Here is a 26853-nt window from a genome sequence, read left to right on the forward strand (position 1 = left end):
TCCTCGGCTTCATCCCATCAAACAGCCTCAACCCTACAGCAGGATGATGAGGAGATCAATGGTGCACTGAAGCAGAGCGTATTGATAAACTGGTAGGGATTGAGATCTGCTTCAATTATCAATTCCAAAAACTGATTCCACATGCGAAGATTGATTATTTTTTTATATGGTTGTGGCAATGCTGGGAGAGGCTGTCAGTCAGCTTTTCTTGAACATTTAATGACCCAGGATAAGACACCCTTTGATTAAAAGAAAGGTAGGTTCAGCAATTTGATTACATGGTAAACCGCTTGGTGACTGACTTGATGATAGGCTTAGGCAGTACCACTCAACACTCACTCCCTCTCTACAATTACCCCATTAGGAAAGGCTTTTAATGAGCCAACTGTCTTCAAGACCTGCCACTTGGTGATGTAGTGGGGTCAGCAGTGGTCCTCTCCATCATCACAGCTCAGGTTGGTCTGTATATGCTACTAAAGGGTTGCCAGTGGCAACATAAGATGGCCTGTTATCCTCCATTAATTTGAGAACAATCTTATCTATTGGACTGAGTCTGCGGGTGATTCTCTCTATTGGGGTGTGAGCCACTTGTCATAGATTCAACCCCCATCAAATCCAGGCTATAAATATGCCCAGTTCTGATTCTAAACCTCTCTCTTGGGTGGATTGTGGAGTTATTGTCTCATCAATGGCCCTTCTCTTCATCAACACGGCAGCTTTTGGAGAGCTCTGATAACAAGTGTCCAGGGGAACCCACTCTGTCAATCGATCCTGATCCCACGCCTTGATGATCCTCAGAGGAGCATATAGCAAAACATCTCACTCCCTTTGGACACGGAGACACATCACACACATAACCATTCATATAGCTATCCAATCAACAAACTGTGTACAGCAGTCATGTACGTACAAAAATACACAAATATATGCACAGAAATCAAATACAATATGATACAGTTCAGGCTTTTATATTTTCCCCAAATATGGATTTCCGAAGAACATGAAGAAGAGGAACAGAACTACCTTTATCAACTGTGACCATGGTAACAGGGAGATCAGAAGAAGAAAATCGGATTGATCAAATACTGTGTGTGTGTGTGTGTGTGTGTGTGTGTGTGTGTGTGTGCGTGCGTGCGTGTGTGTGTGCATGCGTGTGTGTATGCGTATATGTGTAAGTGTCCGTTACGTTAAATCTAATTTCAGAGGAAAAATAAATAGGGGTACAAAACACATGACTAATTACTAATGACTAGTGTGCTTGGGAAAACCCAGAGCCTGCATTTCAACCCAAATAACGCCTCCAGCCTGATGGCCTTCCTGCAGTCCTAGAAATAGAATCGAACAAGAACCAGTCCCCTAAGAGAGCATGGTCTAAGAAGAAAACCATGAAAACAAACCCAAAGATACTGGAATATGGACATCTGCCTTGTATCCTCCAGACTTAAATTATGTAGTTCACTTGCAGAGCACTTATCTGTCTCTTTCCACCCCTCTTCTCTCTCTCTATCTCTCTCTCTCTCTATCTATATTCATATTTATATTCAGTACCAGTCAAAAGTTTGGACACACCTACTCATTCAAGGGTTTTTCTTTATTTATATTATTTTCTACATTGTAGAATAATAGTGGAGACACCAAAACGATGAAATAACACATATCGGGCCTCCCGAGTGGCGCAGTGCTAGCCAAGACCTCAGAAAAAAATGGTAGACCTCCACAAGTCTGGTTCATCCTTGGGAGCAATTTCCAAACACCTGAAGGTACCACGTTAATTTGAACAAACAATAAGTCTCCCGAGTGGTGCAGTGGCTGTGCCACTAGAGATCCTGGTTCGAATCCAGGCTCTGTCGTAGCCGGCCGCGACCGGGAGACCCATGGGGCGGCGTGCAATTGGCCCAGCGTCGTCCAGGGTATGGGAGGGAATGGCCGGCAGGGATGTAGCTCAGTTGGTAGAGCATGGTGTTTGCAACGCCAGGGTTGTGGGTTCGATTCCCACGGGGTGCCAGTATGAAATAAAAATATAAAAATAATGTATGCACTCACTAACTGTAAGTCGCTCTGGATAAGAGCGTCTGCTAAATGACTAAAACGTAAATATCGAATCATGTAGGAACCAAAAATTTGTTAAACAAATAAAAAAATATTTGAGATTCTTCAAATAGCCGCCTTGATGACAGCTTTGCACACTCTTGGCATTCTCTCAACCAGCTTCACCTGGAATGCTTTTCCAACAGTCTTGAAGGAGTTCCCACATATGCTGATTACTTGTTGGCTGCTTTTCCTTCACTCTGCCGTCCGACTCATCCCAAACAATCTCAATTGGTTTGAGGTCAGGGGATTGTGGAGCCCAGGTCATCTGATGCAGCACTCCATCACTCTGCTTCTTGGTAAAATAGCCCTTACACAGCCTGGAGGTGTGTTGGGTCATTGTCCTGTTGAAAAACAAATGATAGTTCCACTAAGCCCAAACCAGATGGGATGGCGTATCGCTGCAGAAAGCTGTGGTAGCCATGCTGGTTCAGTGTGCCTTGAATTCTAAATAAATCACAGACAGTGTCACCAGCAAAGCACCCCCACACCATAACACCTCCTCCTCCATGCTTTACGGTGGGAAATACACATGCGGAGATCATCCGTTCACCCACACCGCATCTCACAAAGACATGGTGGTTGGAACCAACAAGATCAAATTTGGACTCCAGACCAAAGGACACATTTCCACCGGTCTAATGTCCATTGCTCGTGTTTCTTGGCCCATGCAGGTCTCTTCTTCTTATTGGTGTCCTTTAGTAGTGGTTTCTTTGCAGCAATTCGACCATGAAGGCCTGATTCACACAGTCCCCTCTGAACAGTTGATGTTGAGATGTGTCTGTTACTTGAACTCTGTGAAGCATTTATTTGGGCTGCAATTTCTGAGGCTGATAACTCTAATGAACTTATCCTCTGCAGCAGAGGAAACTCTGGGTCTTCCATTCCTGTGGCGGTCCTCATGAGAGCCAGTTTCATCATAGCGCTTGATGGTTTCGCGACTGCACTTGAAGAAACGTTCAAAGTTCTTGAAATATTCAGTATTGACTGACCTTCATGTCTTAAAGTAATGATGGACTGTCGTTTCTCTTTGCTTATTTGAGCTGTTCTTGCCATAACGTGGACTTGGTCTTTCACCAAATAGGGCTATCTTCTGTATACACCCCCTACCTTGTCACAACACAACTGATTGGCTCAAACGCATTAAGAAGGAAAGAAATTATACAAATTAACTTTTAGGAAGGCACACCTGTTAATTGAAATGCATTCCAGGTGACTACAGTGCCTTGCAAAAGTATTCATCCCCCTTGGCGTTTTTCCTATTTTGTTGCATTACAACCTGTAATTTAAATGGATTTTTATTTGGATTTTATGTAATGGACATCCACAAAATAGTCCAAATTGGTGAAGTGAAATATAATAACTTGTTTCAAAAAATTCTAAAAAATAAATAAATGTGGTGCGTGCATATGTATTCACCCCCTTTGCTATGAAGCCCCTAAATAAGATCTGGTGCAACCAATTACCTTCAGAAGTCACATAATTAGTTAAATAAAGTCCACCTGTGTGCAATCTAAGTGTCACATGATCTGTCACATGATCTCAGTATATATACACACCTGTTCTGAAAGGCCTCAGAGTCTGCAACACAACTGAGCAAAGGGCACCACCAAGCAAGTGACACCATGAAGACCAATGAACTCTCCAAACACGTCAGGGACAAAGTTGTGGAGAAGTACAGATCAGGGTTGGGTTATAAAAAAATATCAGAAACTTTGAACATTTCACAGAGCACCATTAAATCCATTATAAAAAAATGGAAAGAATATGGCACCACAACAAACCTGCCAAGAGAGGGCCGCCCACCAAAACTCACGGACCTGGAAAGGAGGGCATTAATTAAAGAGGCAACAAAGATACCAAAGATAACCCTGAAGGAGCTGCAAAGCTCCACAGCAGAGATTGGAGTATCTGTCCATATGACCACTTTAAGCCGTACACCCCACAGAGCTGGGCTTTACGGAAGAGTGGCCAGAAAAAAGGCATTGCTTAAAGAAAAAAATAAGCAAACACGTTTGGTGTTAGCCAAAAGACAGATTGCTCTACACCAGTGGAACCCATTTAACTTGAAGGACCTCGTGATCATGAGAACGGTGAGGAATCAGCCCAGAACTACACGGGAGGATCTTCTTGGGACCATAGTCACCAAGAAAACAATTGGTAACGCACTACGCCGTGAAGGACTGAAATCCTGCAGCGCCTGCAAGGTCCCCCTGCTCAAGAAAGCACATGTACAGTGGGGGAAAAAAGTATTTAGTCAGCCACCAATTGTGCAAGTTCTCCCACTTAAAAAGATGAGAGAGGCCTGTAATTTTCATCATAGGTACACGTCAACTATGACAGACAAATCACATTGTAGGATTTTTAATGAATTTATTTGCAAATTATGGTGGAAAATAAGTATTTGGTCACCTACAAACAAGCAAGATTTCTGGCTCTCACAGACCTGTAACTTCTTCTTTAAGAGGCTCCTCTGTCCTCCACTCGTTACCTGTATTAATGGCACCTGTTTGAACTTGTTATCAGTATAAAAGACACCTGTCCACAACCTCAAACAGTCACACTCCAAACTCCACTATGGCCAAGACCAAAGAGCTGTCAAAGGACACCAGAAACAAAATTGTAGACCTGCACCAGGCTGGGAAGACTGAATCTGCAATAGGTAAGCAGCTTGGTTTGAAGAATTCAACTGTGGGAGCAATTATTAGGAAATGGAAGACATACAAGACCACTGATAATCTCCCTCAATCTGGGGCTCCACACAAGATCTCACCCCGTGGGGTCAAAATGATCACAAGAACGGTGAGCAAAAATCCCAGAACCACACGGGGGGACCTAGTGAATGACCTGCAGAGAGCTGGGACCAAAGTAACAAAGCCTACCATCAGTAACACACTACGCCGCCAGGGACTCAAATCCTGCAGTGCCAGACGTGTCCCCCTGCTTAAGCCAGTACATGTCCAGGCCCGTCTGAAGTTTGCTAGAGTGCATTTGGATGATCCAGAAGAGGACTGGGAGAATGTCATATGGTCACATGAAACCAAAATATAACTTTTTGGTAAAAACTCAACTCTTCGTGTTTGGAGGACAAAGAATGCTGAGTTGCATCCAAAGAACACCATACCTACTGTGAAGCATGGGGGTGGAAACATCATGCTTTGGGGCTGTTTTTCTGCAAAGGGACCAGGACGACTGATCCGTGTAAAGGAAAGAATGAATGGGGCCATGTATCGTGAGATTTTGAGTGAAAACCTCCTTCCATCAGCAAGGGCATTGAAGATGAAACGTGGCTGGGTCTTTCAGCATGACAATGATCCCAAACACACCGCCCGGGCAATGAAGGAGTGGCTTCGTAAGAAGCATTTCAAGGTCCTGGAGTGGCCTAGCCAGTCTCCAGATCTCAACCCCATAGAAAATCTTTGGAGGGAGTTGAAAGTCTGTGTTGCCCAGCGACAGCCCCAAAACATCACTGCTCTAGAGGAGATCTGCATGGAGGAATGGGCCAAAATACCAGCAACAGTGTGTGAAAACCTTGTGAAGACTTACAGAAAACATTTGACCTGTGTCATTGCCAACAAAGGGTATATAACAAAGTATTGAGAAACTTTTGTTATTGACCAAATACTTATTTTCCACCATAATTTGCAAATAAATTCATAAAAAATCCTACAATGTGATTTTCTGGGAAAAAAAATCTCATTTTGTCTGTCATAGTTGACGTGTACCTATGATGAAAATTACAGGCCTCTCTCATCTTTTTAAGTGGGAGAACTTGCACAATTGGTGGCTGACTAAATACTTTTTTCCCTCACTGTACATGCCCGTCTGAAGTTTGCCAATGAACATCTGAATGATTCAGAGGAGAACTGGGTGAAAGTGTTGTGGTCAGATGAGACCAAAATTGAGCTCTTTGGCATCAACTCAACTCACCGTGTTTGGAGGAGGAGGAATGCTGCCTATGACCCCAAGAACACCATCTCCACCGTCAAACATGGAGGTGCAAACATTATGCTTTGGGGGTGTTTTTCTGCTAAGGGGACAGGACAACTTCACCGCATCAAAGGGACAATGGACGGGGCCATGTACCGTCAAATCTTGGGTGAGAACCTCCTTCCCTCAGCCAGGGCATTGAAAATGGGTTGTGGATGGGTATTCCAGCATGACAATGACCCAAAACACACGGCCAAGGCAACAAAGGAGTGGCTCAAGAAGAAGCACATTAAGGTCCTGGAGTGGCCTAGCCAGTCTCCAGACCTTAATCCCATAGAAAATCTGTGGAGGGAGCTGAAGGTTCGAGTTGCCAAATGTCAGCCTCGAAACCTTAATGACTTGGAGAAGATCTGCAAAGAGGAGTGGGACAAAATCCCTCCTGAGATGTGTGCAAATATGGTGGCCAACTACAAGAAACGTCTGACCTCTGTGATTGCCAACAAGGGTTTTGCCACCAAGTACTAAGTAATGTTTTGCAGAGGGGTCAAATACTTATTTCCCTCATTAAAATGCAAATCAATTTATAACATTTTTGACATGCGTTTTTCTGGATTTTGTTGTTGTTATTCTGTCTCTCACTGTTCAAATAAACCTACCATTAAAATTATAGACTGATCATTTCTTTGTCAGTGGGCAAACGTACAAAATCAGCAGGGGATCAAATACTTTTTTCCCTCACTGTATATATAAATATATATACAGTATACACTGTGTATTCCAAACATTAGGAACACCTTCCTAATATTGAGAACAGCCTCAATTAGTTGGGGCATGTACTTTACAAGGTGTTGACTCCAATGCTTCCCACAGTTGTGTCAAGTTGGCTGGATGTCCTTTGTGTGGTGGACCATTCTTGATACACACGGGAAACAGTTCAGCTTGAAAAACCCAGCAGCGTTGCAGTTCTTGACACAAGCCGGTGCGCCTGGCACCTACTACCATACCCTGTTCAAAGGCACTTAAATCTATTGTCTTGCCCATTCACCCTCTGAATGGCACACATACACAATCCATTTCTCAATTGTCTCAAGGCTTAAAAATCATTCTTTAACCTGTCTCCTCCCCTTCATCTACACTGATTGAAGTTGATTTAACAGGCGACATCAGCAAGGGATCATAGCTTTCACCTGGATTCACCTGGTCAGTCTCTGTCATGGAAAAAGCAGGTGTTCATAATGTTTTGTACACTCAGTGTATACTGTATATGGTGAGAAGCTCATCATCTTTTCCTCCCCCTCTCACTCTCCCTGTTTCTTCACAGACATGGTCACATTTTTCCTCCTCTCTCGCCATTCCATTCTCTTTCTCTACAGTAGTTGATGCACATAGATAGTGTGGTAGAGAGAGAAGCAGAGAGAGAGCAAGAGAGACAGAGAGAGAGAGAGGGTGCAAGGGTGTTGACCAATTGCGACAGTAGTTACTTATGTGAGAGGAGGCTACTACAGATATCGCAAGCCGTTCATTCAGTCTTATCTCCCCTCCCCCATGTAATCCCCATGCTTCAAGACAATGACAAGAGTTTGAGCTGGTCATTTCAGGGTTTCTCAGTATAGTCAGTGTTTCGCCTAGATTTTTCACTAGATTAGGCTTGCCTGAGTAAATGGACCACAGGACCAGTCCATGGTTGGTTTTAACCTCAACATCACCTGACCAATAAAACAATGGCACAACATCAGGAAAACATAAGCCTTATGGTTGTGTCTCAGTTGGTAGAGCATGGCGTTTGCAACGCCAGGGTTGTGGGTTCGATAAAATAATGTATGTGCTAACTGTAAATCGCGCTGGATAAGAGCGTCTGCTAAATGACTAAAATGTAATGTGTCATTGTTCTATTGGTCAGGGGATGTTTGGTGTGTGATGTCTCAACCTCCTCTTCAGGCCATATGGAGAACAGGGGTGGGGGGCCAGGGGTATCTGAACCACAACCATGTTGAGGTTAAAACCAAAACCAACCATAGACTGGTCCTGTGGTCCATTATTCAGGCAAGCCTAATCTAGGGAATAATTGAGGCAAAACACTGGCTATACTGAGAAACCCTGAAATGATGATAGTACTCCCAATACCACCATCCCCAACACTTGCCATAGACTTGAAGCAATCATTTAGAATCAATCTGCCTGAGTCAGGTCTGGAGTGGAGGCACATCAAGCACTGATGTGTTTCTCTCAAATCCTGCAGCAACGCCCAGGGATGAGACGAGAGGAAGCTTACTGCAACCACAGCATCTCCCAAATGACCTACCAGGGCTCTTCTCCCACGACACCACTGCAACAAGGAAGCATCCAGACCTGAGATAATTAATTGAAGGCTGCCACCAATCTCATTGCAAAGAGGCACAAAATGCACAGGGGTGTGTAGAGACCTTGGTGGAGAAATGGAGGCTGCATGAAGCTTTGCCATCATCAGTGGTTATTAATGGACCACGTTATTCATGAATGAAATGGATAATACATTGAAATACGTCAAATAATCATATACCAATTAATCAGCATACATATGATGCTGTATTTTACAACAGACAGACTGTAGCCTAATATCAGTTTTATAGACGCATTGATTTATGCTAAACATAAAACGACGTCAGTAAAGCTTGAACCTTACTGTTTAGTCGGCTGTATGGCAAAGCATACATACTATTGGTATTCAAGTAATTTCACTCATTCAAAGCTTTTGTTACAGCTGAAAATAAAATGCTATCTATTCACTTGGTTTCATCTTCAACACGTACATAAGGTAGATAAAAAAACTATGTTCCATTGGGTCATTTTATAGAGATAGTATCATATTGCATACCATAGATCTATGTAATGAAATTCTATCATTTTCGAATTCAAATAAATGTTCAATGAGATCTAAGTTGAATGCACCAATTTGTAAGTCGCTCTGGATAAGAGCGTCTGCTAAATTACTTAAATGTAAATGTAATCATTCAGATAAACTGAAGCGCAGGGAGCGCTCCATCAATGTTTCATCATAAGCGACGGCGATGATGTGACAGAACCAACTAGTCCCCATATGTGTGCATAATGTTCCTTTATTCATGTAACTGCAGTTCTGGAAAAAATAATATTTAATAAAAGCACCCTAAACTCCAATACGTGAAATGTAACCTAATGCTCACAATAGATGCAGACCGTCAGAAAACCGTAGCAAGCCTACCTGAGATTCCAGCCCTCTCTCGAAGGAAGATGTCAGGGAATGATGCGGACTCATTTTATAAGGTAGGCTTCTTGGAATCAACAGCAAAACCGTTCATTGCGCATGCAACGCCTGTCACGAGCAATATTTTTGCGAAGAGGGGTGCTTCTCAATTCCTTATAACACCGTCGCTAGGGGCTGATCTCGACACAATGCGCCCTGCGTGGGTTCTCTCCTCCGTGGTAAGCTCTTGGTACTCTGGGAAGGAGACCCCTGCATCCAAGTAGCCTCCATTGATGCTCAAGTGGACTCTTGCCTGGTTCTACTTTAGATTTGTCTTGGTTTCTAAGTTCTACATTTTTCTTGCAACTTACAATTTCATTGAATGGCTACACTAGCTGAATGAAAGTAGACTAAACACTTTCAGTAAAAACTTTCCAATAGCCTTTTAATATTGAATCTTATTTTCATGGATGCTCAATCAGCCTGCAGGTCGGGGTAGCATTATGAAGTTTTTGACCCCAGTCCCCCTCCCACCCCCCATGAAAGGCCACATTGCATGTCTGTGTTTTATAGGCTTCATCAAACTTGCATCTACAAAACGTGTTTCTAGAGGCATATCGTTAATACTATTGCCACACTTTGTCCTCGAATTTTAGTCTTTAATTTATTTATTCATTTTAAATGCACCGTCCATCTCTAAATGCCTTTCTCGGCATTCATTGTGGAGATCTAGCGCCATCTTTTGGACAGAATATTTATTACAGCTCAAAGAAGTTCGCTTTTGGGTCACATGATGCACACCCCCGCTAGCAGTCACCTGATTCTCGCTACTGTCAGAGCAAAAATGTCTGCTCACTTATCCTATGGAAGAGTCAATTTAAACATTTTGAGAGAAGCAGCGCGGAAGGAGCTCCGTGAGTTTTTGGACAAATGTGCAGGAAGCAAGGTAAAACGCCTGGATTAAAGCGTAAAAAAATTACAAAACCTTTTACCTTGTTTTAATCCGAATTGTCTGTTCAACACTAGCTAGCATTCTAGGCTATCATCCACATAAAAAATAATTGGGTTGTTGTGGTACATAGTCATCCACATAGTTAGTAGCTAAATAGATGCAGTTGATTCAAGGGTCAACTTTGGAACTCAAACTGTATTTATGTGTCTAAAATTGTTGTTGACTGTCCTTAGGCTGTTGTGTGGGATGAATACCTGACTGGACCCTTTGGATTGATAGCACAATATTCCTTGCTGAAGGTAAGACTGGCTAAAATGTGTACTTCGGTGTGTAGACCTAACACTTTTTTATAAGAGAGTCTGACAGAATGGCAACAATGAATCCTTGTGTTTTCAAAGGCTCACATTACAGCAATAGCAAAATGTCAAGCTGGTTGTTGACAGATATGTCTTCTTTATATCTTCTAGGAACATGAGGTGGAGAAGATGTTCACCCTCAAAGGGGGGCGTCTCCCTGCTGCTGACGTGAAAAATATCATCTTCTTTGTCCGTCCCAGACTGGAACTGATGGATATTATAGCAGAGAATGTCATCAGGTCAGCATCCCAGGGGGAGGTGAGGGAGTAGCACAAACTGGGGTCTCTACGGAATGTGACCATCAGTGTGCGGTCGTTGGTGGTGAACAGGGTTGACTTCTTGGCGTTCATGTGTAGTGTGATGAATATGAGTGATCAGGTTAAGAAAAAGTCTGCATGCATAGATGTGGCGGTACGCACGGCCAAAGATTTTTCCTGGGAATTACAGAAGCAACCTATTAAGTGTTTTTTGCAGTCCTTCAATGGAACGCTAGAAGCTTAATAGCTAACGGGCAGGAGTTTAAGAAGTTTGTATATGACATGGAAGTAGTGCCAGATGTAGTGTATGTCCAAGAGGCATGGCTCAAACCTCAGCTGGAGTTTGTGATTCCGGGATTCAGTTCAGTATGGTGTGATAGAGGGGAGGGGTCGGGTGGGGGTTGTGCTACGTTTGTTAAAGAGGGGATGGCGTACAGCGTATTGGAGATACAGGAATTGGAATGTGTGGGGATAGAAATATGTAGGAATAGAGGTAACAATTGTAATAGTTAATTTCTATAACCCCTGCAAACCTCTCATGTTAGAACAGTTAGAAGGGATTGATAGGACATGTAGGGATAGGAAGGTAATATGGTGTGGTGATTCTAATGCCCATAATGAAATCTGGGGAAGTACGCATAAAGATAACAATGGGAGTATAGTCAAAGAATTTATGGATAACAGGATTAGTGTGTGTTAATGATGGGAGGGGGACGAGAATCAATGTGGCGAGGGGTACAGAGTTTTCCTTGGACTTGACATTGGTGTCTCCCGAGTGGCGCAGTGGTCTAAGGCTAGCTGTGCCACTAGAGATCCTGGTTCGAATCCAGGCTCTGTCGTAGCCGGCCGCGACCGGGAGACCCATGGGGCGGCGCACAATTGGCCCAGCGTCGTCCAGGGTAGGGGAGGGAATGGCCGGCAGGGATGTAGCTCAGTTGGTAGAACATGGCGTTTGCAACGCCAGGGTTGTGGGTTCGATTCCCACGGGGGGCCAGTGTGAAAAAAAATAAAAAATAATGTATGCACTCACTAACTGTAAGTTGCTCTGGATAAGAGCGTCTGCTAAATGACTAAAATGTAAATGTAAAATGTATCTGCGGCGGTGCCAGGGAGGTGTGAATGGGAAGGGAGGAGAGAAACCACGGTAGTGAGTGATCATTTTCCAGTTCGATGTAAGGTCAATATGGATGTGTGTATGCAGAGTAGAGGCAATAACATGAGGTGGTGCTGTTAGAAAGCTAACTGGAAGATGTTCAAGTACCTGTGTGAGCGGGCAGGACAAAAATGATCAATGGAGGGGTCTGTGGATGAGTGCGATGAGGCAGTAACGTCTGTAATTATATCAGCTGCAGATGTGACTGTTCCAGTGTGTTTGGGGGGAGGAAGACGGCGGGTGGTGCCATGGTGGACAGATGAGTGCTCAAAGGTGGTGCGGGAAACGGATATAGCTCTACAGGTACTTAGGAATGGCTTGACAGAAAGGAATATCATGGAGTATCAAAGCAAGAGAGCGACGGTGAGAAGAACGATTAAGATAGCGAAAGGGAGGCATGGCGGGAATTTTGCTCCACTATTGGTAGAGGGACCGAAATTGGTGCAGTTTGGAAAATGTTTGAAAAAATTATGGGGAAGGGAATTCCATGTTGGTAGACGGAAATGTCACAGCTGTATCAAGTAAAGAAAAGGCAAAGTCCTGGTGCATTTGCAGCGGTCCATAGATGTGAGCACCTTTGTGATGAGAGTAAGAGGAGACGTAGGGAAAAGTTAAAGGAGCGTGGAGATGTTTTAAAGAAAAAAGGGGAGTCAGGAGGAGCTATGGATGCAGTTTTCTATGTTTGAGATGACAAGGGCGTTGGAGGGCTGCGGGCGGACTGCTCCTGGAGAAGATAGGCTGTGTTATGTGATGTTTAAGCATGCACCGAACAGTGTGTTGGAAGCAGTGTTAGGGTTGTATAATAAGTTGTGGAGGACAGGGGTGATACCTGCTGGGTGGAAACGTGCGGTGGTGTTGTCGTTTGTAAATCCAGGTAAAGATCCCGCTAGGGTGGGCAGTTATAGGGCTATCGCGCTGACATCCAACATGTGTAAGTTGATGGAAAAGATAATAGTGAGTAGGATTATGTATTTCTTGGAAGTTAGGGGTTTGATGAGCGTAGCACAGAGTAGGTTCAGGAGAGGGAGTCTGCCATGGATGCCCTGGTGACAGTTAGTACAGAGATAGCCAAGGCCCTGACATTAAAAGAGGTGTTGAGTGTTGTGTATTTTGACATTGAGAAAGCTTACGATACCTTGTGGAGGGAAGGGTTCTTGATCAAGTTGAGTGCATTGGGGGACGTCTGTATAACTGGATCATGGACTACTTGTTCAATCGAGTTATACGGGTGGGGTGGGGTCAGAATTGTCAATGCGGTTTGAAGTGGTTAATGGCAATCCTCAGGGAAGTATGGTTAGTCCGGTGTTGTTCACCCTGATGATAGATTACATATTTAAGGATGTGGGACAGGGAGTGGGTGTATGGCCTTGCATGCTGATGATGGGGAACAGAGGTGGGAATGTAACATTTGTGATGAGGAAGATCCAAGAAGCTGTCGGAGTTGTGCTAGATTGGTCTCTGACCTGGGGGTTTAGGATGTCTGTGGCCAAGTCCTGCTTTATGGTGTTTTCTAGGAAGAAGGTTAAAGATGTTAGGCTGCAAATATATGGTCAGGATATAGTCAATTTGTAAGTCGCTCTGGATAAGAGCGTCTGCTAAATGACGTAAATGTAAATCTAAATGTAATGCACTAATTTGTAAGTCGCTCTGGATAAGAGCGTCTGCTAAATGACGAAAATGTAAATGTAATATAGGTAGGGTGTCAGAGTTTCATTATTTAGGTATGTGGTTTGATGAGAGGCTTAGGTGGAAGAGACATGTTGAGCATATTGAAATTAAGTGTAGGAAGGTGCTGAAACCTCATGAGGGCAGTGGCAGGATGTGATTGGGGGTCGGATAGACAAACACTGTTGTATATGTATCAGGCATTGATCTGATCAGGTCATCTATGGATTATGGGTGCTTTGTGTATGGATCAGCAGCCAGAACGGTACTACAGCGCCTGGATAGGATACATTCAAGGGCCCTGAGATTGTGTGTGGATGCCTTCAGGACGACACCTGTTGAGGCATTGCAGGTGGATAGTGGGAAACTGCCACTGAGGATAAGGCGGGACAAACTTGCATTAGCGTACTGGGCGAGTTTGAAAGAGAGTTCAGAAGGGGAATTCTGGGAGCGAGGAGTAGGTAAGCAGAGGGCGTACGGGTGGACAATCGGGCAGAAAGCGGTAGAATATGGACTGGGGGAGATAGAGATAGGGACAGCAATTGCATTGGGGAACTTTCCTCCGTGGCTGTTTCCGAAACCAAGTGTAGATGTGGACATGATTGAGGGTAGGAGAGAATGGGGTGAGGACGTGAGACGTTGTGTGGAGAGATACAGTAAATAGATAATCTGTTTTATTCATTTTTAAGGATACAGATGGTTCAAAGGATCCAGTCAGTGGTAGGGTGGAGGCAGGGGTGTATATCCCAGATTTCAATGTTAGAGTATGTAAGCGGTTAACTGATTATGTGTCAGTGTATGCGGCCGAGTTGATGGCCATGATTATTGGTTTGAGATGGATGGAGGAGGTAAAACCACTCAGAGTGGTGATCTGCTCTGATTCGGGTGCAGTGTTGAGTAGTGTGAAGACGGGCAGGTCAGATAGGGGAGACTTGTTTGTTGAGATGATGGTGCTGTTAATGGGATTGGAGAGGATGGGAGTGGTGGTAAGCTTTTGCTGGGTTCCCGCCTATGTGGGTGGGGAGGGTAATGAGAAGGCCGATGTGGTGGCTAAGAGTGCGGTGAGGAGAGAGGGGGTAGATATTCAGGTCCCGCTGGGCCGGAGGGAAGTCAAGTCCTTGATCTGGGCAAAAGGACATGATCTTTGGCAAAGGGAGTGGGATGCTAGTAGTAAGGGGAGGCAATTTTATCGCGTGCATCAGTCAGTTAAGGAAGAGATGGGGAGTATGGGATGTAGGAGAGAGGAAGTTTTGTGGAGTAGATTACGGTTTGGGCACACAGGTTTGAATGCTATGTTATGGATGATAGGGAGACATGAAACAGGTCTGTGTGATGACTGTTTAGTGGAGGAAACGGTGGAGCATGTGTTGATATTTTGTGAACTGTTTGACGTAGATAGGGAGAGATTGTGTGAAAGGGTTGAGAGGCTGGACAGGGTTGGGGTTTGGGTGGTGTAGTGGGGGGAGGGAAGTGGTGTCTATGGCGCTATTTCATTTTCTTGGAGGAACAGGACTAATGAGAATTTAATATAGGTAGGCCGTAATTGGCCTCACAATCCAGTACAGTAGGTGGCGGTGTATGCACCTTTAAAAGTTGGATGTGATCCAACAACCCAATCTCAAAGAAGAACAAGAAGAAGAAGGTCAACATCACATTATCTCACTGGCATTAGGGGTGTAACGTTTAAATGAGTTTGGGCTGGTTAACGTTTAGAAAACTTTTTTCAAACTTTTCTTTAGCCAAATTAAAATCACAGTGCAGTTATCACAAAACTACCACTAACAGGTCCCGATCATCATCATAAAGGCATAAATACAAATTCACTGCAACGAGCCATCACTTTGATGAAAAGTGGGACATGAAGTTCCATGTACTGACAACTGAGAACATGGAGGAGAGGCACACAACAGAGAACCTAAAATGGCATTAAAGGATACATTTTCTTATTTACAACCACATTTCTACTTTTGATCTAAATGGCATCTAATAGAAGGGTCCAGACACCTTTTTTGTGATTTCATATGTTTTTGAGAAACTTACCGCAAATCACTTCCTCATCCTTGTTGTGTAGTAGGGGGCCCCTAAAAAACATGAACAAAGGCTACAAAAACACCCAAATACATCCTTTTAGAAACAGCAAAGTTCTCACTATAGTGATGCAGGGCTTCAGATGCCCCTTGGCATAGATTCTACAAGTGTCTGGAACTTTCTGTGTGAAAGCACCCCATGCTTTCAATATTCTTTGTATCCCTCGTTTACTCAAGTGTTTCCTTTATTTTGGCAGTTACTTGTAGAATGGACAGAGAGGTATTGCTCGAGTCACAACAAAATGGAATATAACGTTGCGGATAAAGTTTGGAATGACAGAATTTTATGTGTACAACATCTAAAGACCTGCATCACCATACTGTGAGCTTTGCTATTTCTAAAAGGACGTATTTGGGTGTTTTTGGAGCCTTTGTTCATGTTTTTTCGGGCCCCCGTACTACAAAACGAGGATGAGGAAGTGATTTGCTGTTTGGGGTAAGTTTCTGAAAAACATGTCTGGACCCTTCTATAACATCCATTTACATAAAAAATAGAGATTTCGTTGTGCATTTTTTTGGGATCCTTTAATACCATCTTTGTTGAGTAGGTGGGGGATAGCGGTAAGGTGAACACGGTCTAGCTGGTAGGTAGCCAGGACTGCGGTACATTGAACTGCATTGCCCCCTAGCGGTCATGCGTGACCATATCTGAATTTGGAATTCACGTCATTTTCAAATGTTTTACATTTGTCATATCCCTATGTTAAACACTGTCCTTGTTTTTGGAGTAATGCTGCAGCCAGTATTGCATCTGGGTGGGTGTGGATGGGTTTTGCTTTCCCTCTTATAGCGTATCTCTTGTGTTCAATGTGTGTTCCTGCAGTGAGGATAAGATGCATTCCCCACGTGACTTCCACATCCTGTTTGTGCCCCGGCGGAGCATGCTCTGTGAGCAGCGGCTGAAGGAGCAGGGGGTCCTGGGCTCGTTCATCAACATAGACGAGTACATCCTAGACCTCATCCCCTATGATGGAGACCTGCTCTCCATGGAGTCTGAGGGGGCCTTCAGGGTAGGTTAGGACAGGGACATGCACATAGACACAACACATGTCCCAGTGCATAGGCCCAGTAAGGCTCAGGTCCAAAGCTATCGTTTGTATTGTATGGGGTAATAACCCATTCATGTGCCCTGCCTGTCTGTTTTAGGAATGCTATCTAGAAAGTGACCAGACAAGTCTTTACCACACCGCCAAGGGCCTTATGACTCTCCAGGCTCTGTATGGGACCATCCCCCAGATATTTGGGAAAGGGGAGTGTGCACGGGTGAGTATTGGGAACGACTTGGGACTTCATTAGGTTTAGAATTCCATATTGGCAGCAGTGTTGTTATTAGTTATTTGGAAATGTAAAATATTACTCATTACATTTAACAAAAGTAAAGCGGTACTCTACAATATGAATTTGTGTGGAAAGTAACGTGTTATATTACCAGTTATATTACTTTGCATTACTTTCATGTAAAAATCTCACAGTTTGTTTGACTATCGGAGGGAACAAGGCGAGCCGCATGCGCTCTACCAAAGATAGTCTACTAACTAAAGATTTCCACACACTTAACGTGCGTAGATCTACACGTGTGCATACTCTTGGGTGGAGTCAGAATTTATTGGAGCAACGCGCACCTTTTGTAACATGATACCCTCGCTGGTCCATGTGTTTTTAGACCCCCTAATAGTAACATACACAAGGGGGTGATAGCATAGATTTTCCTGTTGTTATCTTCCCATTTGTGGCAAAATCAAAGAAGAATCACGTTTTAAACTTCATCACCACTGTTAACACATTTTTATGAAAACCAACTACATATTTGATTAATAGCTACATGTAACGAAAGTTTAGGTTTGTTTTAAATTACCTCGTTTTGTGCCTGCCAGTTGGCTGTAGGCTACTCCGCTAGCAGCTTGCTAGCTAGCTGGCTAAAAACAGCCAGGAAGCTAGCCTTTTAGCTTCCCACATCTACCCATGTGAAATAATCAGATCTATAATTAAATAGTATGCCCTGACAAGTGTAACCTACAACATTAGACCCATTTTATATGCTGCTTGAATATATTAGCTCCCATATCAGCTAAAAATAGAATGCTATCATTTTTGCTGATGGAGAAAATGAAAGCACATGGCTTGGGGCTGTTTTTAGGTAGTCAATCATGTAGTTATTACTTCGTAACAAAATACCTTTGTGGGGGATTCTAATAAGGCTACAATGTTGTTTGGTTAATTGTTTGAAGAGTCACTGAGATTATATTTTGTTATCAATGCAAAATAGACCACTTATTTAATGCCAAGCTAAACTAAGACAGCAATCTTGAAGTTGAAGTGATTTTGAAGTTGATTAGCTTCCCACATCACCATGTGAAATAATCCGATTTATAATTAAGCAATATGGCCAGAGGGGTGTGTGGTATATGGCCAATATACCACGGCTAAGGGCTGTTCTTATGCACAACGCAACGCAGAGTGCCTGGATACAGCCCTTAGCCATGGTATATTGACAATATACCACAAACCCCAGAGGTGCCTTATTGCTATTATAAGCTGGTTACCAACTTAATTAGAGCATTAAAAATAAATGTTTTGTTGTACCCGGTATACGGTCTGATATACCACGGCTGTCAGCCAATCAGCATTCAGGGCTCGAACCACCCAGTTTATAATTAAATAATATACCCTGGCAAATATTCTTATACTTGCCGGTGCCTACAACATTATCCTAATTTGATATGCTGCTTCACTGTATTCACTCCCATATCAGCTAAAAATAGAATGTCATCATTTTTAGTCATGGAGAAAAACAAGCACATGGCTATCTATCTGTTTTTGCGTTTCAAAATAGCCTAGAATAACGTTATCACTTCTAATCAAAATACCTTTTGGGGGGATTCTAATAAGGCTACAATGTTGTTTGGTTTATTGTTTGAACAGTTGCTGAGATGAAATTTGGTTTTCAATGCAAAATAGGCTGCTTATTTAATGCCAAGCTAAACCAAGATATCAATCTTGAAGTTGAAGTGATTTTGAAGTTGATTAGCTTCCCACATCGCCATGTGAAATAATCAGATTTATAAATAAATAATATGCCCTGGCAAATGTTTGTGTACTTGTCGATGTAACCTACAATGTTATCCCAGTTTAATATGCTGCTTGAATGTATTCACTCCCATAACAGCTAAAAATAGAATGTCCAATAGCCTACTTCTAAACAAAATACACTTTTGGGGGGGATTCTTTTTTTTTAACGATTTTATTTTGGTTTTCAGACAACAGACAATAGACAACATTTCACAGACATGGATCCACTAAACTAGACATGACGTTGGCTGTGACTTAAAGCCCAACCTTCAACATAAAGAAACAAGACGAATAAAGACAAAAACACCAACTCAGACATACATCAATTTCAACAGACATTATTGACATCATACTTGCTAAAACCTACATGTTCCCACAGTATCCATATCCATATTTGTTCTCATAATAAAAAATTTTCTCATTTGTCATCTTTTTGATATTTCTAGGGCTTGTAACACTTTATGCCATATGGCTTCAAATTGTTCCCTTTTATTTCTGTAGCCCACATTTTTTCAATATTTTGGGGGGATTTTAATAAGGCTACAATGTTTGGTTTATTGTTTGAACAGTCGCTGAGATTATATTTTCTTATCAATGCAAAATAGGCTACTTTGATACATAGCCTATAGATCAGATCAAGGAACCAAGCGAGCTTCATTTCCTACACAACACTGCCCCCACGACTACTCAAGTAATGACATAGCGTGTTAAAATGTTAATGTGGTACGGGAGTATGTCAAATGTCGGAGCGCTCTACAAGGAGCCACCCCTTTTGAGACTAAAAAGGACATTGCGACACTGCGCTACGCACCTGATTGGCGGGCAGTATGTTCTTAGATTAATGCATTAATTGTGTTAGAAATAAAACCCTCATGTCTTCTCCATGTGCAGCATGTAGCTAACATGATGCTTAGGATGAAGAGGGAGTTTGCTGGCAGTCAGACACAGATCCTACCTGTGTTTGACTCACTGCTGCTGCTGGACCGCAACATAGACCTGCTCACCCCTCTGGCCACACAGCTCACCTATGAGGGCCTCATTGACGAAGTCTATGGAATCACCAACGGTGAGGATGGGCCTCTGTTAATGCATGAAAACACAATGCAAGCTAAATACAGACATATTTAATCACATTGATTGACATAAAGACATCTTGAGGGGTTTCTGTCGATTTGTGTATGGGGTTTTGGACCTTTGTGTGCTTTGTTTGCTTGTTTATCTATTCTGTGCGCATGCGTCTGCAAACATAGGTTATGTCAAGTTGCCTCCTGAGAAGTTTGCTGCCCAAAAGAAGCAGGCTGAGGCGGGTAAAGACCTGCCCACGGAGCCCAAGAAGATGCAGCTCAACTCCGCAGAGGAGCTGTATGCTGAAATACGGGACAAAAACTTCAACGCCATAGGGGCTGCACTGAGCAAGAAGGCCAAGATCATCTCTGCTGCCTTTGAGGTTGGCTTCATCCAAGCGTGCACAGACAGACAGATTCTCTGTAACCACTCCTGTCTAATTTGATCCAAATCACTTTGTTAATGTGTTATAAAGGTCACTTCACAAACTGGTGATAACAATCTCAGATAAGTCCCAATGTCAGACCACGCAAGCTCAATTACATTAGCTACCGCTTTCTCTAATCATATCAATTTGTGTTCTTATTGATAACCTTCTATGTGCCAGGTAGACTTTTCAGAAGGTGGTTTTCCAATGGCAAAAAGTAAAGCCAACTAACAATTAGTATTATCGATCAAGACCGTAAACACACTTTTTATGATAAAGGAGTGGCAGATTAAAGCAACAAAAAAGCAGTTTTCTACTGTGTTTAGGTTATGCGTAATCTCCCACTGATTATTTGTTACGCATCCCCAACAGGCCTACACTTTTGGCATCATAACTGTCACTGGATGTTTTGCATGTGATAATTAGACTGAATTAGACCCACACCTGTGGGTGTTTCAGTTGATGTATTCTTATATTTCTGTCTTGCCCAGACCTGTTCCCAATCAAAGTTGATTTTCTCTAGTTTGATGGATGACCGTATCAGTGAGAGCATCAGCTGTTCTCCAGGCAACACACCATTTCTTACTACTGTTATACCTACATGGCAGCATTCCATACTGTATGTTTAATCTGAAATCATTCCCACATATTTGGGTTGAGTTCAGTGTCTGTTTATTGTGTAGTTGATAAGTAGATTTTTTTGTAATTACCTAGGGGATTTTAGTCATCTCAACCGGCTCTCACATTTCACAACATCTGTATGTAACACTACACAGTCTCTTTTTTCCAGTGTTAATGTTAGTTCATTGATTTTGTCTTGCAGGAGCGACATAATGCCAAAACAGTGGGCGAGATAAAGCAGTTTGTGTCCCAGCTGCCCCACATGCAGGCAGCACGGAGCTCGCTGGCCAATCACACCTCTATAGCTGAGCTCATCAAGGACATCACCAGTGAGAAGAACAACTTTTACTCCTTCTCCTTTCATGTCCAACTAACAACTCTTCATTCCTCATCCCTTCTTTCTATGTCTTCATCTGTTTTTCTTCCTGCCCTCCACCCTAAAAAATGGATACAATCTGATCTTGGTGACATTTAATGTGGTGGACTTTGTCAAATGTGTGGCATATCGTTTAGAGAAAGACTATTGTTGATACTCGTTGACAGAGGTAAAGGGATATTCTCTCTCTTTCTCTCTCACTCTGATTCAGCCTCTGAGGCCTTCTTTGATAACCTGACAGTGGAGCAGGAGTTTATGACTGGAGTTGACACAGACAAGGTACACAAGGTTTTCAGTGCTTTGTATATTGTAGTGTGGACATGTGGTTGGCTCTGATAATATTTGAAGCTGCCTTCACTATAAACAGAATGTTTTGCTTAGTCCCTGCATGCATGTGTGTGCTCATGTCTAGGCTTGCTGACCAACCGCCCCTTTTTCCCATTGTCCAGGTTAACACATATATTGAGGACTGCATCGCCCAGAAGGATCCTCTGATCAAAATCCTGCGGCTGGTCTGTATGCAGTCGGTCTGCAACAACGGTCTCAAGCAGAAGGTGTTGGACTACTACAAGAGGGAGATCCTTCAGGTGCATTTTCTTCTGATTACATTACAATAAGTCAGTGTTTTAATACTAGTGATGGTCTTTTGAAGATGTGATGAAAACTACTGTGGCAACATGATTGACCTGTGCTGTTTTCTCCAGACCTATGGATACGAACACATGCTTACCCTCAACAACCTGGAGAAGACAGGTCTTCTGAAGCTCCAGACAAGCACCAGGAATAACTACCCCACTATCAGAAAGACACTCAAGCTCTGGATGGAGGATGCCAACGAACAGGTGAATGAATTCCATGAGGGAGACATAATGTAGTCTGGGAGGGGGGAGGGTAACACTTACACCTGTGTAATAACACTGTTATTATTCTAGTGACAATTTAGTCATTGCTTTGGAATTGCACAATAATGGAGTTGGGTTGTTTTTTTTATTAAGCAAGTTGAGGAAAAAATGCTCAAAGCATTAACCAAATTTCTATGTAACAACAACCTTACCAAAACTCATGTGCATACTTTATCTCCGACTGTGAGAGTGGGATTTGTATGTAGTATTGTCTGTACTGATACCCAGCTTGTGTGTCTGTCATCTTCCTCCAGAACCCCAATGACATCTCCTATGTGTATAGTGGTTATGCTCCTCTCAGCATCCGTCTGACCCAGGTGTTGGCCAGGCCCGGCTGGCGCAGCATCGAGGAAGTTCTGAAGATGCTCCCAGGTCCACACTTTGAGGAGAGACAACAGCTGCCTGCCGGCCTCCATAAGAAACGTAAGGACCGCAGGAGACCAAGGCAGCCAGTTGCTCTCTTGCTCAACAAGCTGAGCTATTGAAAGGCTGGGTGAATGATCACCTGTGTGGTGATCTGCTGGCTGTAGATAAGAGCTTGCTTTGTCCATGCCGTGCCACATGTCTTTGAGCAGCAGTTGATTTATTGTACACAGTGAACAAAACTGGACATTACCGTTAAGTGTGCGTCTGTTTGGGTGATTGTTTGTGTATGAAAGAGGAGGGGCAGAGACCTTTCAGAGACCAGAGTGTTGAATATCCTTCTCATCTTAAGCATTGTAACTGTGCGTTGCTGACTCCAGGGTCAGTTTGGACATCTCATTGACAAGGGGATAATTAATTTGATGAGATGCCTTTTATTTACACCATGTAATGTGTTAATTAGAACTGTGAGTTTGGGTATTAGACAGTTGACTTGTTTTTACATGTCTGCCATATCTTTGTTCTAGAAAGGTGATAATGGAAGACTGACAATAGACAAGCCTGTTGTAGCAGGAAGAGGGCGGAGTTTGTTTGAGATTTGAGAGAATAATGTGTGGGTGGGGACATGGGTGGATGGGGGTTGACTCGAGGCGCTGTGTCTCTTACTTTCTTTGTGTATTTACATGTACAATATCGGTTTTTGAGATTAAAGTAACCTCACTTCAAAACAAACATACTCTGCTAAGTAATAATATTAATAATTTGGTGGGTGCTTATATTTGTCCTGTTTCACATGTGTGAAATAGAAATGTGTTTTTTGCATTTACCAACTCCCCTTGAGTCACCCTCAGAGAGTGGTGCACCCTGTGATCTCCACCCTGTTTGACTGTTTTCTCTTCCCACTCTGTCCCACAGGCCAGCAGGGGGAGAACAGGACCACACTGGTGTTCTTTCTGGGAGGGGTGACATACGCGGAAATCGCTGCCCTGCGCTTCCTGTCTCAGATGGAGGATGGTGGCACAGAGTACATCATTGCCACCACCAAGCTCATCAATGGTACCAGCTGGATCAAGTCTCTGATGGACCGCCCGGAGGCCCAGGCCCCCTGAGCCTGCTGCCGCCCCCTCGGGGGAACAGATGCACAGCTAGACAGACACATCAAACAGTCGGAACAAAAGACCTTGCCGCTTCTTTTTAATGTCCATATTCCAGCGCCCTGCAGGTGTGTCTGATTGATCTCAGCAACTGTCAGTGTGAGGTGACCAGGAGTCAGCTCCTCAATTCTCCCTGTCCTTTGCCTGCAACTCTAACAGCTTGCTAAATGCACATCTCCATTGTCACCTGCTTTGGTCATTGTATGGAGCCGAGAAGATGTAATCTTACTTGGGGCATGTTGGAAGGTTTTGAGATCATTGTAAAAAAATATATATATACTGTATTAACACAAAGGCTGAAAGGAAGATGCTTGTATTATTATTGTTTATTATTTTTGTGATTTCAACCTATATTTTGTGTTGTACAGTATGGGGGTTTTCTCTGCTTGCCATTATTTATGTGAAAAGTAGTCCTTTAAATAAAATGTGTAATTGACTGCTGATTACTGCTTTTATAACCAGAGTCAATGACAGGTCTCAAAAACTGGCCATTTTAACATTTGTCCTTACACTCTACAATGTGACTAAATTCTCTTATAACCAAAAAGAGCTTCTGGATATCAGGACAGCGATTACTCACCTCGTATTGGACGAAGATTTTTTCTTCAACGAGGCGGCCGCGAAGGATATCATACAGACACCCGACAAGGCCCAAATCCCCGTCATTCGCGTGAGGAAGAGACGGAGATATCGTGGACGTAGATCGGGGTGCCTTGTAAGGATCCGACGGCGAGCGAGTAAACTGCCTCTTCCATCAATCCTATTAGCCAACGTTCAATCATTTGAAAATAAATTGGATGATTTAAGATTACGGTTATCCTACCAATGGGACATTAAAAACTGTAATATCTTATGTTTCACCGAGTCGTGGCTGAACGACGACAATGATAACATTCAGCTAGCGGGCTATACGCTACATCGGCAGGATAGAACGGCTGACTCCGGTAAGACAAGGGGTGGCGGTCTGTGTATATTTGTAAACAACAGCTGGTGCACAAAATCAAATACTAAGGAAGTCTCGAGGTTTTGCTCGCCTGAGGTAGAGTATCTTATGATAAGCTGTAGACCACACTATTTACCAAGAGAGTTTTCATCTATATTTTTCATAGCTGTCTATTTACCAGCACAAACCAATGCTGGCATTAAGATTGCACTGAATGAGTTGTGCAAGGCCATAAATCAACAGGAAAACGCTCATCCAGATGCAGCGCTCCTAGTGGCCGGGGACTTTAATGCAGGGAAACTTAAATCCGTTCTACCTAATTTCTACCAGCATGTTAAATGTGCAACCAGAGGAAAAAAAACTCTAGACCACCTTTACTCCACACACAGAGATGCATACAAAGCTCTCCCTCGCCCGCCATTTGGCAAATCTGACCATAACTCTATCCTCCTGATTCCTGCTTATAAGCAAAAACTAAAGCAGGAAGCACCAGTGACTCGGTTAATAAAAAAAGTGGTCAGATGACGCAGATGCTAAGCTACAGGACTGTTTTGCTAGCACAGACTGGAACATGTTCCGGGATTCTTCAGACAGCATTGAGGAGTACACCACATCAGTCACTGGCTTCATCAATAAGTGCATCGATGATGTCGTCCCCCACAGTGACCGTACGTACATACCCCAACCAGAAGCCATGGATTACAGGAAACATCCGCACTGAGCTAAAGGGTAGAGCTGCCGCTTTCAAGGAACGGGACTCTAACCCGGACGCTTATAAGAAATCCCGCTATGACCTCCGACGAACCATCAAACAGGCAAAGAGTCAATACAGGTCTAAGATTGAATCGTACTACACTGGCTCTGACGCTCGTCGGATGTGGCAGGGCTTGAAAACTATTACAGACTACAAAGGGAAGCACAGCCGCGAGCTGCCCAGTGACACAAGCCTACCAGATGAGCTAAATCACTTCTATGCTCGCCGAGGCAAGCAACACTGAAGCATGCATGAGAGCACCAGCTGTTCCGGATGACTATGTGATCACGCTCTCCGTAGCCGATGTGAGTAAGACTTTTAAGCAGGTCAACATTCACAAGGCCGCAGGGCCAGACGGATTACCAGGACGTGTACTCCGAGCATGTGCTGACCAACTGGCAAGTGTCTTCACTGACATTTTCAACATGTCCCTGACTGAGTCTGTAATACCAACATGTTTCAAGCAGACCACCATAGTCCCCGTGCCCAAGGACTCTAAGATAACCTGCCTAAATGACTACCGACCCGTAGCACTCACGTCTGTAGCCATGAAGTGCTTTGAAAGGCTGGTCATGGCTCACATCAACAGCATTATCCCAGAAACCCTAGACCCACTCCAATTTGCATACCGCCCCAACAGATCCACAGATGATGCAATCTCTATTGCACTCCACACTGCCCTTTCCCACCTGGACAAGAGGAACACCTACGTGAGAATGCTATTCATTGACTACAGCTCAGCATTCAACACCATAGTGCCCTCTAAGCTCATCACTAAGCTAAGGATCCTGGGACTAAACACCTCCCTCTGCAACTGGATCCTGGACTTCCTTACGGGCCGCCCCCAGGTGGTAAGGGTAGGTAACAACACATCTGCCACACTGATCCTCAACACTGTTGAGGGCCCCTCTGGGATGCGTGCTCAGTCCCCTCCTGTACTCCCTGTTCACCCATGACTGCATGGCCAGGCACGACTCCAATACCATCATTAAGTTTGCCGACGACACAACAGTGGTAGGCCTGATCACCGACAACGATGAGACAGCCTATAGGGAGGAGGTCAGAGATCTGGCCGTGTGGTGCCAGGACAACAACCTCTCCCTCAACGTGACCAAGACAAAGGAGATGATTGTGGACTACAGGAAAAAAAAGAGGACTGAGCACGCCCCCATTCTCATCGACGGGGCTGTAGTGGAACAGGTTGAGAGCTTCAAGTTCCTTGGTGTCCACATCACCAACGAACTATCATGGTCCAAACACACCAAGACAGTCGTGAAGAGGGCACGACAAAGCCTATTCCCCCTCAGGAGACTGAAAAGATTTGGCATGGGTCCTTAGATCCTCAAAAAAATTCTACAGCTGCACCATCGAGAGCATCCTGACTGGTTGCATCACCGCCTGGTATGGCAACTGCTTGGCCTCCGACCGCAAGGCACTACAGAGGGTAGTGCGTACGGCCCAGTACATCACTGGGGCAAAGCTTCCTGCC

At 43.7% G+C, this 26853-nt stretch overlaps 2 protein-coding genes across 5 annotated transcripts in view; one reads left to right on the forward strand and one right to left on the reverse strand.

The window, feature by feature from the left end:
• LOC121530913 (rabphilin-3A) overlaps positions 1–9503 on the reverse strand; it is a 36699-nt gene extending 27196 nt beyond the window's left edge. For all 3 annotated transcript variants that reach the window (XM_041836286.1, XM_041836285.1, XM_041836284.1), the window contains exon 1: positions 9239–9503. The gene's annotated coding sequence lies outside the window, so the exon portion shown is untranslated. The remainder of the gene's footprint in view (positions 1–9238) is intronic.
• A 539-nt stretch (positions 9504–10042) lies between these two features.
• LOC121530914 (vacuolar protein sorting-associated protein 33A) lies at positions 10043–24103 on the forward strand. Of its 2 annotated transcripts, XM_041836287.2 has the most exons (13): positions 10043–10166; positions 10406–10471; positions 10640–10767; positions 16514–16700; positions 16837–16953; positions 19651–19825; positions 20010–20206; positions 21075–21201; positions 21460–21527; positions 21698–21835; positions 21953–22090; positions 22405–22573; positions 23429–24103. In XM_041836287.2, the coding sequence occupies exons 1-13, from the start codon at positions 10065–10067 to the stop codon at positions 23620–23622; spliced, it is 1806 nt and encodes a 601-aa protein (XP_041692221.1). In that variant the 5' UTR covers positions 10043–10064; the 3' UTR covers positions 23623–24103. The 2 variants fall into 2 exon arrangements, with proteins under 2 accessions (XP_041692221.1, XP_041692222.1); XM_041836288.2 differs by lacking the exons at positions 10043–10166; positions 10406–10471 and having other exon boundaries at positions 10717–10786.
• Positions 24104–26853: the final 2750 nt, after the last annotated feature.

Source organism: Coregonus clupeaformis, chromosome 18 (assembly GCF_020615455.1).
Source record: "Coregonus clupeaformis isolate EN_2021a chromosome 18, ASM2061545v1, whole genome shotgun sequence".
In the NCBI taxonomy this organism is placed as follows: domain Eukaryota; kingdom Metazoa; phylum Chordata; class Actinopteri; order Salmoniformes; family Salmonidae; genus Coregonus; species Coregonus clupeaformis.

Excerpts from the sequence above, each read along its gene's own strand:
- LOC121530914 (XM_041836287.2), top strand. The coding sequence starts at position 10,065 with ATGTCTGCTCACTTATCCTATGGAAGAGTCAATTTAAACATTTTGAGA. Across the intron at positions 20,207-21,074 it reads TCATCTCTGCTGCCTTTGAG|GAGCGACATAATGCCAAAAC; the intron begins GTTGGCTTCATC and ends TTTGTCTTGCAG. Across the intron at positions 21,202-21,459 it reads GCTCATCAAGGACATCACCA|CCTCTGAGGCCTTCTTTGAT; the intron begins GTGAGAAGAACA and ends ACTCTGATTCAG.